Below are 12,412 nucleotides of genomic sequence, written 5' to 3'. Positions count from 1 at the left end.
TGTAATAAGAGTGCTCTTTGGAGGTAGGCTTAAGCAGTTAAGAGGAAATGAAACCTTTGAAAGGCATGTAAAAAAAAAAGGAAAGTGTGTATGTAGGGGGCACGAACTTCAAAAGTGGTTTCCAACAGCAAAATACTTCTGGAATCACAGAAGTGTGCACATTCAGATAAAATATATTTAAGTCTGCTCTGGGGTTGGGGGAAATCTAAGTAGTAAATAATCTTTCAAGAATGTATATCAATCAAGGGTTAACCTCTACCCATCTTAGCAGAGGAAATCAACTCGAAGTGATGCTGGATCTTACTTATCATAGCACTGGAGAGGCCTCAGGTATGTTCCGAGAAGTGTCTGCAATTCCTTGGCGTAGTCTTGCTCTGTATCCAGAATATTTTGAAGTACCTGCAGCCAAATGGTAGCATGTGTAAGACAGAGAAGAGGATGTGTTACCAATGAATACATTTAAATATAAATGAGGAAAAGTGGCATGAGTGAGGAGATCTAAATAAAGTGGTGCACATTCATGGGTGCCTGCAAAAAGGAGGCTGTTCCAATGAATACACAGAGTCTTGTGTGCATGTTGAACATTGTGTGTGTGTGTGTGTGTGTGTGTGTGTGTGTGCCTAGTGCTTATACTCATTTTAACATGCATGTGCAATTAGGACGTCACATTTCTGAACATAGAATTCACTTACACCCATGGATTCAAAAACAGTCCTATGGAATGCTCCTTTTTATTATTCCTGAATTAATTTGTGGGTCTGATATTGTCCATTTGATTTCTGTTTCTTTTGTAAGCTGCTCTGAGAATTAATTTGATGAGTAGGGTGTTAAAATCATAATCATCATCTATTTATTGATTACATTTATATTCCACCTTTCCTCCAAGGAACTCAACCGCTTCCTCATTTTATCCTCACAACAACCCTGTGAGGTAGGCTGTGACTGGCCTAATCTCACCCAGTAAGCTCCATGGCTGAGGGGGGATTTGAACCCTGGACCCCCAGGTCTACACTGACTAGCAGCAGTTCTCCGAGATTTTAGGCAGGGGATATTCCCGGTCTTAACTGGAGATGCCAGGGATTAAACCTGGGAACTTTGTGCATACAAAGCTGGCCTGGGCTCCTTCTGAGTGGAAGGGCGAGATAGAAATGTAATAAATGAATAATAAAAATAAAACATAAAGCAGCGGCTCTGCCACTGAGCCAAGGACCTTCCCCATGAAGCCAGAATATGAAGGACCTTGTTTCTGGAAAGCTTCTGGGCTCAAATCTGGAGTTTTCTTTACATTTAACATGCAGTTTTTTTAAAATCCTTGGCTGGGAGGGTGATTGTCATTTGGTGTAGAGGAGGCAGAAAGTTCACTCTTTCCTTCCTGCTGGGGTCCTGAGCAAAATCTCTCTTCTGAACAGCAATTTGCATTGGGAAGAAATCCCCTTTTGGTGCCACTGGTGATTACAATAATAATCAATCCCACGAGGGGGGGGGGAGAGAGAGAGAGATTTAAAAAAACCTGCATGTTGAATGCAAGGATGCACTGGGGTCCACGCCAAGTTGGCCACTGATATGGTTAGCTGGGAATGGAACTGTGGTGAGGTCTCCTTGACTCTTCTCCCAACACAAGCCTCCCACCCCTGCTGGTTTTAGATTGCTTTTAAAATGATCTCTGCTCCTGTGCTGGTCTTAGATGATTTTTTTATAGTTGGTTTCAGTGTGTGGTGGTTGTTGTTTTTAATGTGTAAGAGTTTGAACTGTATTTATATATTTTTAATGTTTCTGTTAACTGGCCAGAGAACCAAGGGCTGGTTCACACGGAGGTGTAGTATGAGTCTGGTGCTACTTGCATCCCTGTTAAATTTGCATGATTCACATGTCATTGCAGGCAAAGAGAAGGCAGGACACAGTTTTTCCCTTTAAATCCGCATTAAACCAATCCGGAGATAATGCAGTAAGTGAAGGAAAAACTGTCTCTGCTTCGCAGCGTTAATCCATGTAGGCCCTTTGTTTCGTGGTGTTTTGCTGGGCGGGTGGATCCTTGCTTTCAGATACTCCCCTTTCTCCACCAACTAAACTCTCCATGAGTTCCATTTTGCTTCCGGCAGCTTAACAAGGCACTTCTGACTGACTGCTCCTGAACTCCTGCAGCCCTCCTGTCTTTCTCCCCTTTCTCCCCCAGTAAAATGCCTTCCTTCATGCCTGTTCTTCCTTTCTTTTTTCTTTTAAACTTCAGCACGGTTCAAACTCCTTCCACCCAAACTCCATTGGGCTTTGCAAAAGCAAAGCAGCTGCACCGATCTGCAGGAGGGAAGGGAATGTTGGGCTGCAAACTGTGTGGCGGCAGCAGCAATGCCCCGGCGCAATAGAAACAGGGCAGCCCAGAGTGCATAACGAGTTCTGCTGAAATCACTTTTATGACCCAGGCTAACAACTTCGACTGCTGCACATAACACATGCTGATCTCTCTCTCACCCCCTCATCACCCGTTCTTTTTTGCCAGAGGAGGGGAGAGCAAGCGGGCAGAACAGGAGGAGGAGGGGGAGGGGGAAAATCATTGGCCTTTCATGGCGAAAGGGAAAGGCAAGTTCTGGCTCCACATGGAGTGACTGGCCCTTTGCAGATAATCTTGCGCATTTTGTGAGCTTTTCTTCAGACCACAAGGTGCTGCTTTTCCCTTCCAGTTTGCTGCACACCACCCCAGCATAGGGGGAAAAGCAGCAGCTCCGGGGTAGCCTGAGCCACCTCCACATCTCCCCAAAACCACCACTTTCTCTAGTCCCGGACCATTCCTTAAGGGTTCCCCCCCCCCGCGCTCACATATAGGCGATCCTACAACTCTTGCAAAGCTAGGTTGTTTTATCCACCAATTACTGGCAATGTGACAGAAGAGGTGCGAGCATGCGCGCGCACACACACAGTCTCCCACTATACAAAATTGCATTTTGTACGTATTTAATACTTAATTTAAAAAAAGGATTTTACTATAAATGTCAGGAGGAAATGAAACTGACATAAAATAGCTTTTTGCGTCAATTGCACCCCCTATGCTCTCCAGCTTCAGAGCGCAATTGCAAAAAACAACAACCCTCCCCTTCTCCATTAGCAATATGGATACTCTGGAAGGAGTAAACATGTAAATTTGGGGGCGGGGTGACAAGGAGACAGCGATACTAAACCTTTCCAGATGAATGTGAACTAGTGTTACCGCAAAACAGCGGATTGGAAGGTAAGAAGTGTGTGAACCTTCCAAATTGATTGTGATGGAAAAAGCTGAGTCTTTAATCTGACGTTCAGCTCCCATGTGAACCAGCCCTAAGTTATATGGGTGGTATGACAGTCAGTGTGGCATAGCGGTTACAGTATTAGACTATGACCTGTGAGACCAGGGTTCGAATCCCCACACAGCCATGAAGCTCACTGGGTGACCTTGGGCCAGTCACTGCCTCTCAGCCTCAGAGGAAGGCAATGGTAAACCCCCTCTGAATACTGCTTACCATGAAAACGCTATTCATAGGGTCGCCATAAATTGGAATTGACTTGAAGGCAGTCCATTTCCATTTTTTTCATGAAATGAATAAGAAAATAAAATGTGCCTTACTGGATCAGGCAGAGGTGGCTGGTGCCCATTGGGATTGGTGGGGCGGAAGGCAGGGAGCCCACCAGTAGGTGGAGCCAACTCATTCTACCTTTGTCCCCTCCTCCTCTCTGCTGAGTTCTGCAAGGGCAACACTGAAACTAAGGAGGAGGAAGCCGGCACCCAGGCGCCACCCTCTAGATAGGATGTAAGTAAGAAGGCAGGGAGGTGGGGACTGGCAGAGGGCAGACTGAGGTTGGTGGGGTAGTGCCCCTGTTTGCCCTAATGGACCTGCCTCCACTGGGGGTCAGGACAAAGGCTCATCTAGTCCACTATTCTCATAGTGGCCAACCAGATGCCTTTGGGAAGCCCACAAGCAGGATAGGAGCATAATAGCTGTCTCCTGCTTGCAATTCCCAGCACGCCATATTCAGTGAGGCGTACCTGCCTCCGACAGTGGAGGTAGACCACAGCCATCATGGCTGGGGATGAGGGAGAAATTCAATTCAGTTTGCATTTCAAGCTGAATCTATCAAATCTGCACTTTCTGAAACAATATGAGAATCAAAACCCAGCCATTCTTCAAAATTCTCACTTATTCAAATTTTGCAATGTGGTTCGCCAACTAAGGAAAGTGTATAAAATGCATATGTAAGGGGAAAATGTGCATAAAAATGAATATATGAGTGAAAATAACATACAACACTGCATTATATGATTTTTGCTTGCAAAAATGTGTACATTAGTCAAAACTGCCTGCAAAAATGCATTTGTTAGAAATTTGCCTTAAAACGCTGCATGATTTTAATTAAAAAATCACAAATTCCTGCAGAAATGTGGAGAACTGAATTTCAGATTGGAAAAATGAGAAAATGAGAGAACCAAAATTGACAGGACTTTCCACCCCTAATAATGGCTAGTACCCTCTGATGGCCTTATTCTCCACAAAGTTGTCTAACCCTCTTTTAAAGCCATCCATGTTGATGGCCATCAGTACCTCTTGCAGGAATGAATTCCATAGTTTAACTAGGTGCCATGTGAAGAAATATTTCCTTTTGTCTGCCCTGAATCTCCCAACATTCAGCTTCATTGGATGGCCCTGCGTTCTTGTATTATGCAAGAGGGAGGAAAAACCATCTCCCTATCCACTTCCTCCACACATAATGAACGAATGAGTGGATTCCTGCCGCCTGGGTACCCATTTGTTGTTCCCTGTGCCAACAAGGCTGCTGATCTGAAGAAGACACTGTGAGTAGTTTAAGCACAAGGTGCTAACATCACAGGCCAGATACCTCCAGGAATCAGGCGCTCTCCACAAGCCAACCTGATGCTGCTTGCTTGCTACGGCATTCTTTGGTTTTAAAAGGCCCTGGAAGCTGGTCAAAGGATGTGAGATCTCCCCCACTATCTGATTCCTGCTCTCCATCTAGCTCAGTTTGTACTTCTGTAAGGATAAAGGAGAGGAACTGAGTCATCTTCCACCATCAAGCAGGGCAAGAAAATCCCAGCTGTGGAGACTACGAGGGCTGGCGCTGCTGAGGAATTTCAGAAGTCTGAGACTGAACTCCTTTATCTCTGTTTCTAATAATAAAATATTTTCCAGCACGCACTGAAGGAATGCATTTAACTTCCAGCATCACTGTCGGTGCAACCATCTCACACGGCAGAATCTTAACTTCAAAAACAGACTCTTGTTTGGGATCTAAAATTTACCCTCTCCTCGGTTTCTATTCACAGCAGACTGCTAAGACTGGAAACTCCGAGCCAGGGAAATCAACACAACGGAATAAATTTATTTTAAATGCCAATGTATTCCACATCCTGCTTTTCGAGGTTCACTCATTTCTTGATCTGGAGCGTTTTCCTTCTCCATTACTGTCACATCCTGTGTGTCAACTCAGCCAAGTGGTACCAAAATGCCAGTTTGATTCAGTTCATGCTTAAAGGCAAATCTATTAAATCTGCACTTTCCGAAACACAGCTACCCTTCAAAATATAACCTCATCCAAATTTTGTGATGCATTTCTTCAACCAAACAAATGTTTACAATAATGCATCTATTAGGGGGAAATGTACATAAAAATGAATATACTCATGAAAATAACATATAATGCATTATTTTAGGGGGAATTGCTTGCAAAACTGTGCACATTAGTCAAAACTGCATACAAAAATGTACTAGAAAAAAATGCAAATTGCTGCAGAAATGTGGAGAAAGCTCAAGATTAGAAAAATGACAAACTGAAAGAACTAAAATTGACAGTTGCTTCCATCCCTAACAATGACAACAGAACAAGCCAACTTGCATTATGGGATTGAATCCTGTTGTCTCTTCGCGCACGCGCGCGGGTGTGTGAGTGTGTGTGTGTATGTGTGTATGTGTGTGTGTGTGTGAGTGTGTGAGTGTGTGTGTGTGTGTGTGTGTGTGTGAGAGAGAGAGAGAGAGAGAGAGAGACAGAGAGAGAGAGGAGCTAGGATCCTCTATTAATCTTTGTGGAATGTTGGCTTTACTAAGTAGTATTTATTTTCCTAAATTCATATCAGGGCAATACTTTATTAGTTAAGCTCTCCAGAACTTTTCATCATCAAGCTAGAGGGTAAACAATGTGGTGACCACTGGGGTGGATATTAGCTGGTGGTGAAGCCAATATAACTTTACCATCAGCCAGCTTTGTGTGTCCCGCTTTCCCTTTGCTTTGTTCACCATCTCGCCTGATGTAGAGTTCTGGAGAACTTGAAAGCTTGCAATTTTTTTTGTGACATATCGGTTGCCATAATAAAGGTATTGCTCTAATATGGATTTTAGAACCTTTCTTTTAAAAAGTGCTATTTTTTTTAAAAAAAAGAACAGACTGTGCTTGCAGGCTTACAACCAATCTAAAATAGTAGTTAACAGCAATAATAATCCTAATTAATAGCACTGCGTGTTAATGGAGGCTGGCTGAGCTTACCACAGCATAGTAATTCTTTGTAAATTGAGGGCTTTCAGCTCCTTTCGCAGCTTTAGGAGAGAGTGGTTTATCTGCAAGAGAAACAATGGAAACTGTTAAACAGAATCGCCCTTATTGTGTCAGGAGATGAAAGAAAAAACTCAGCATCTCAAGCAAAACTGAAACAATCACAGAGACAAGAAACAGACCTTAACTGCAGGGCCTCAGCGCTGACTGATGCAGACCACAGGCCACTTCATTAGCAGTGAGGGTGGCTGTGGAGGTCCCTGGAGGATCATCACCAGCCAAAACTGTTTTTCTTTTTAAAATTCAGTTACTGTATTTTAATTAATTAATTAAATTAATTAAAATTTAATAACAACAACAATAATAATAATCAGAGCTCTTGTGGCTACCATGGGGTGTAACATATATATACCATGTAATACATACAACAACTACAAGGATAGCACTCTGCCCTGAAGAGCTTACAATCCGACGTTTGAAACCTAATGCAGAAAGAGTTGATGGCGTTACCTGCAGAACAACATCTAATTGTAATGCAGAGGCACAGAGAACAGGGCAGAAGTGAGAGGACGATGTAATAGGGTCAGCTGAATTTCCCCAAATTCACACTCTGCCTCTCTTTATTGCTTTTCCCTTGCAGCATTTCCTGTCTCCGTAAGAGGGCAGCCCACTCCCCTGGTGGTGTTTCAAGCAATCCCCAGAAGCATGACAGAGGCAAACCAAACTTTGTGTCCCGAAGGGCTCCTGACATCCCAGCACGCCAGCAGAGATGACTGTCATATGACAGCCATGCTGAAACAGATCAAAGCCTATCTTGCAAATGCTGTCACAGTGTGGTCAGGAGGATGATTCCATCTTGGCCAGAGATCTGCTGTGCAGTTATGATAATCATAGGATTTGATGACTGCAATGATAAACCTATTTCTTCAGCACTGGCTGACCAAAACTGTTTATTCTCAAAGGAACCAGGAAGTATTTTTTACTCCTTACAATGACATACTGAAAACTTGACAGCACAGCCAAAGGGCCTGGAGCAATATCCTTCAATCATCATCATTCGTTTTAATGAACGTATAAAGAGGCTAGAACATATGAAGCTGCTGCTCCCATCCTAACTGGTACCCATGTGATTTAATGCTAGAACATGAAATCTGTGGCCCTACAGATACTGCTGGACTACAACCATCATCCCTGGCTAGGGTCAGATATTAATGTACACCTACCTAATCTACATTTTGAGAAGCAGTACGAGAACCAAAACACAACTATCCTTCAATGTCCAAATTTTGTGACGTAGTTCTCCAACCCAATAATGTGCACAGAAACACGTATATTCGGAGAACGTGTGCACAAAAAAGTATATTGGAAAGGAAATAACAAATGTCTCCTATTAGGGAAAACCGCTTGCAAAAAAGTACCTTGGGCAAAATTGCACATTAATGTGCATATTAGGAGAAATTTGCAGTAAAGAAAGCTGATGAATTTTCATGCAGGCTTTAAAAAAGAAACACTCTGCAAACTGATGCAGAAATGTGGGGAACTGAACTGAAACCTGGAAAAACGAGAAACCGAAATCGACAGACTCATCCAGCCCTGTCCACGGCCAGTGGCCATGCTGACTGGGGTTAAAGGGAGCTAGAGCCCAACAACATCTGGAGGGCCCATGGGTTGTCCATCAACATCTGGAGGGCCCACAGGTTCCCCATCCCTGCTGTAATCCCCCCTCTCAGATATTAAAATCTTCCTGCACAGGAAACACCTATGCAATAAGTAGCGACATATTAGAATAATCAGTCAACACTAATGAAGAAAAACAGGTTTTCTTACCAGAAGATTTAACTTCTCTGACGTAGTTACTTGGGAACCAGCCTGTCTTCCCGTTAAGGGTTCCTTCCCACCAGCCCCCTTCCTCGACCCGGGTGACATAAATGATATCGCCTTTGTTGATTGACAGCTCATCCTCGTTCGTCTGCTTAAAGTGGAACCGGGCCTTGACCACCAGCTGGTGACTGCCATTTTCAGTCATCTCCTAATGCAAAGAAACACTGAGCAAAATGAGCAAGCAAGCAAGGACATACGGATCTCAGACTTTGTACATTCCAGGCGGGCAAAGCGTAATTTAATCAATTGGTCCATCTAGCTCAGTATTGTCTACACTGACTGGCAGCTGCTCTCCAGGGTTCCAGACAGGGTTCTCTCCCAGCCCTACCTGGAGATGCTGGGGATTGAACCAGGGACCTTCTGCATGCAAGGCAGATGCCCTACCCACTGCGCTATGGCCCTTCCGTGGGCACAGAGCTTGAGGCTTCAATGGGTCAATGTGGCTTCACAAAAAGCTTAGAGATGACCTGAAAACAAAAAAGGACACATACAGGAAGTGGAAAGAAGGCCAGGCCACAAAGGAAGAGTAGGGACAGGCAGCATGGAATTGCAGGGATGGCCTCAGGACGGCTAAAGCTGAGAATGAGCTGAGGTTAGCGAGAGATGCCAACAGCAACAAAAAAGCTTTCTACAGGTATGTCCATAGTAAAAGACAGAGAAAAGAAATGGTGGCACAGCTGCTCAATGAGGATGGCAAAATCATAATAGATCACAAAGAAAAGGCAGAAGTGCTCAATTCCTGCTTTGGCTCCATCTTCTCCCAAAAGAGGGTCTATGACCCTCCTGGCAAACGTGAAGTTGAAGGGGCAGGATTGCAGTTTGAGATTGATAGACAAATGGTCGAAGAATATCTAATGGCTTGGATGAGTTCAAATCTGCAGGGCCTGATGAACTGCATCTGAGAATATTGAAGGAACTGGCTGAAGAACTCAGAACTACTGTCTATTATCTTTGCGAAATCGTGGAGGGTGGGTGAAGCGCCGGATGACTGGGGGAGGGCAAATGTTGTCCTTATCTTCAAAAAGGAGGAACATGGGAACTACAGACCAATCAGTCTGACATCAGTCCCTCAGAAAATTCTGGGCCAGTTTATAAACCCGTCGTTCTGTAAGCACCTTGAAAATAATACAGGGATTACTAGAAGCGAGCATGGGTTTATCAAGAACAAATCCCTCCAGCCTAATCTTATCTCATTTTTTGATCGGGTAACCTCCCTCATAGATTGTGGGAATGCTGTGGACATAATATAACTTGACTTCAGCAAAGCTTTTGACAAAGTGCCCCATGATATTCTGATTAGCAAGCTAGCCAAGTGTGGGGTGGACGGAACAACTATCAGGTGGATTCACAGTTGGCTATAGAATCATCGTACTCAAAGAGTGCTTATCAATGGTTCCTTTTCAACCTGGGGGGAGGTAACAAGTGGGGTACTGCAGGGCTCGGTCCTGGGCTCAGTATTTTTCAACATTTTTATTAATTACTTGGATGAGGAGGTACAGGGAATGCTTATCAAATTTGCATATGATACAAAATTGGGAGAGATAGCTAATCCCTTGGAAGACAGAAACAAAATTCAAATGGAATCTTGATAGGCTGAAGCATTGGGCTGAAGACAACAGAATGAAATTTAACAGGGATAACTGCAAAGTTCTACACTTAGGAAAAAGAAACCAAAAGCACAGTTATAAGATGGAGGATACTTGGCTCAGCAATACTACATGCGAGAAGGATCTTGGGATTGTTGTTGATCACAAGCTGAATATGAGCCAACAATGTAATGTGGCCGCAAAAAAGGCAAATGCTATTTTAGGCTGCATTAACAGAAGTATAGTTTCCAAATCTAGTGGAAAGTATTGATTCCCCTCTATTTGTCACTGGTTAGGCCTCATCTTGAGTACTGCATCCAGTTCTGGACACTGTACTTTGAGAAGGATGCAGACAAACTGGAACAGGTTCAGAGGAGGGCAATGAGGATGATGAGGGGACTAGAAACAAAGCCCTATGAGGAGAGACTGAAAGAAGTGGGCATGTTGAAAAGAGAAGTCTGATGGGAGATAAAATAGTACTCTTCAAGTACTTCAAAGGTTGCCACACAGAGGAGGGCCAGGGTCTCTTCTCGATCATCCCAGAGTGCAGGATACGGAATAATGGACTCAAGTTGCAGGAAGCCAGATTTTGGCTGAACATCAGGAAAAACTTCCTAACTGTTAGAGCGGTATGACAATGAAACCAATGACCTAGGGCGTTGGCAGGCTCTCCAAAATGGAGGCATTAAAGAGGCAGCAGGACAGCCACCTGTTGGGGATGCCTTAACTTGGGTTCTTGCACTGAGCAGGGGGTTGGACTTGATGGCCTTACATGTCCCTTCCAACTCTACAATTCTATGGTCCAGTAAGTCAATCCTCATACACTCGTCATGTGGAACTTTCTGTCAAGACATTCTGTACAGCAGGGTTAGGAAACCTCCAGAGCAGGGGCCAAATGGGACCCTCCAGGCCTCCCTGTGCAGCTCTTGTGACTCTTCCCAGGCCACCCCCCTCTCCCTGGGCCACCCCCTTTCTCCTGTCAAGGAGGGTGCGAGGCATGAGGGGGTGTAGCCTGGGGAGAGTTCTGAGGACCAGAGAGAGAGGCCAGGAGGGTCCCATCCCCCCAGTCAATATTATTATCCCCATGTGGCAGATTTAGGGGAGGGGGGCTTTGGGAGAGAGAGAATTTGGTAGCATAAGAACATAACACAAGAACATAAGAAGAGCCCTGCACCTGGGTCAGGCCAAAGGGGGCCCATCCGGTCCAGCGTCCTGTTCTCACAGTGGCCAACCAGATGCCCCAATGGGAGGACAGCAAGCAGGACCTGAACTCAAGAGCACTCTCCTCTCCTGCGGTTTGCAGCAACTGGTAATGGAAGCATACCACCTTCGAATCAACTACGGAGGCAGAGCACAGCTGTCATGACTAGTAGTTACCAATAGCCTTATCCTCCAAGGATTCATCTAATCCTGCTTCAAAGCCATCCCAATTGCTGGCCATCACTGCCTCTTGTCCTCGGGAAAGGTGGGATTCGAACCAGGAAATTCTTAATCTGCATCACCGTCCCATAACCCGTGTCGGCTGGTGGCTCCCTGTCAGTGGGGCAGTGGAATCCGCTCCGGGTCTTAGTCTGAACTTTGAAGGAGCTGTCCAAGGACTAAAACCCGGAGTGGATTCCACTGCGTCGTTGACAGGAAGCATCCAGCCGCCACTGCCCCTTAGCTACACCACTGCTCTACAGCTGGAACCTTTGTCTCCTTGCCTCTCCTTCGTTTTCTGTCTCACCAGATTCCCTAAGAAGTAGATGTTGAATGCAACGTACCGCCACTCTTGACTGCCTGTGCAGTGCTTTTGGTGATTTAGGAGAAGTTGCTTGCATCAAGGGCTGGCAGTCACTTGCAGCTGAACTAGGAGGTGACAGACGTAAACATGGCCTGGTGGACCTCCAATCTGTTTAAAGACAAAACAAAAAAGGTATATAACAGCATAGTGAACGTACGAAGAGCCTGGTTGCTGGATCAGGCCAATGGCCCATCTAGTCCAGCATACTGTTCTCACAGGGGGCCAACCAGATGCTTCGAGGAAGTCCACAAGCAGGGCCAGAAAGTAATAGCCCTCCTCTGCTGTTGCTTCCCAGCAACTGGTACCCAGAGGTATACTGCCTCTGAATAAGGAGGCTCCACACAGCCATCTTGGTTAATAGTCGTTTGCAGAGCTATCCTTCATGAATATGTCTGATTCTCTTTCTGTGACAAATAGTATGAAATAAATTTTTGGACCACTGAAGAAGACCAACAGGGTCTTCAGCCCCTTGGCCCATCTAGCTGAGTAGTCTCTGTGATGCAAGGAAGAGGTTCAAAACAGCCTCCTCACTCCCTTACTTTGCACAACTGCTTCTACCTGTTCTGCAGAGCAGGCCAGTTGCGTTCCTCAGATTATCTGGTAGCGCTACCGCCACTTCCTACACCCCTTTTCTCCA

At 44.9% G+C, this 12,412-nt stretch overlaps 1 protein-coding gene across 3 annotated transcripts in view; it reads right to left on the bottom strand.

Moving 5' to 3' along the window:
* ARHGEF6 (Rac/Cdc42 guanine nucleotide exchange factor 6) overlaps positions 1-12,412 on the bottom strand; it is a 62,091-nt gene that overhangs the window by 24,737 nt on the left and 24,942 nt on the right. For all 3 annotated transcript variants that reach the window (XM_061598099.1, XM_061598100.1, XM_061598101.1), the window contains 4 exons: positions 11,756-11,883; positions 8,353-8,554; positions 6,520-6,590; positions 305-399 (listed from right to left, as the gene is read on the bottom strand). In XM_061598099.1, coding sequence (XP_061454083.1) covers positions 305-399; positions 6,520-6,590; positions 8,353-8,554; positions 11,756-11,883 — 496 coding nt within the window. The remainder of the gene's footprint in view (positions 1-304; positions 400-6,519; positions 6,591-8,352; positions 8,555-11,755; positions 11,884-12,412) is intronic.

The sequence above is a fragment of the Rhineura floridana genome, chromosome 16 (genome assembly GCF_030035675.1).
Source record: "Rhineura floridana isolate rRhiFlo1 chromosome 16, rRhiFlo1.hap2, whole genome shotgun sequence".
Lineage (NCBI taxonomy): Eukaryota > Metazoa > Chordata > Lepidosauria > Squamata > Rhineuridae > Rhineura > Rhineura floridana.
Note: the sequence above shows the minus strand (reverse complement) of the source record. Positions and strands in the feature narration are given on the sequence as shown.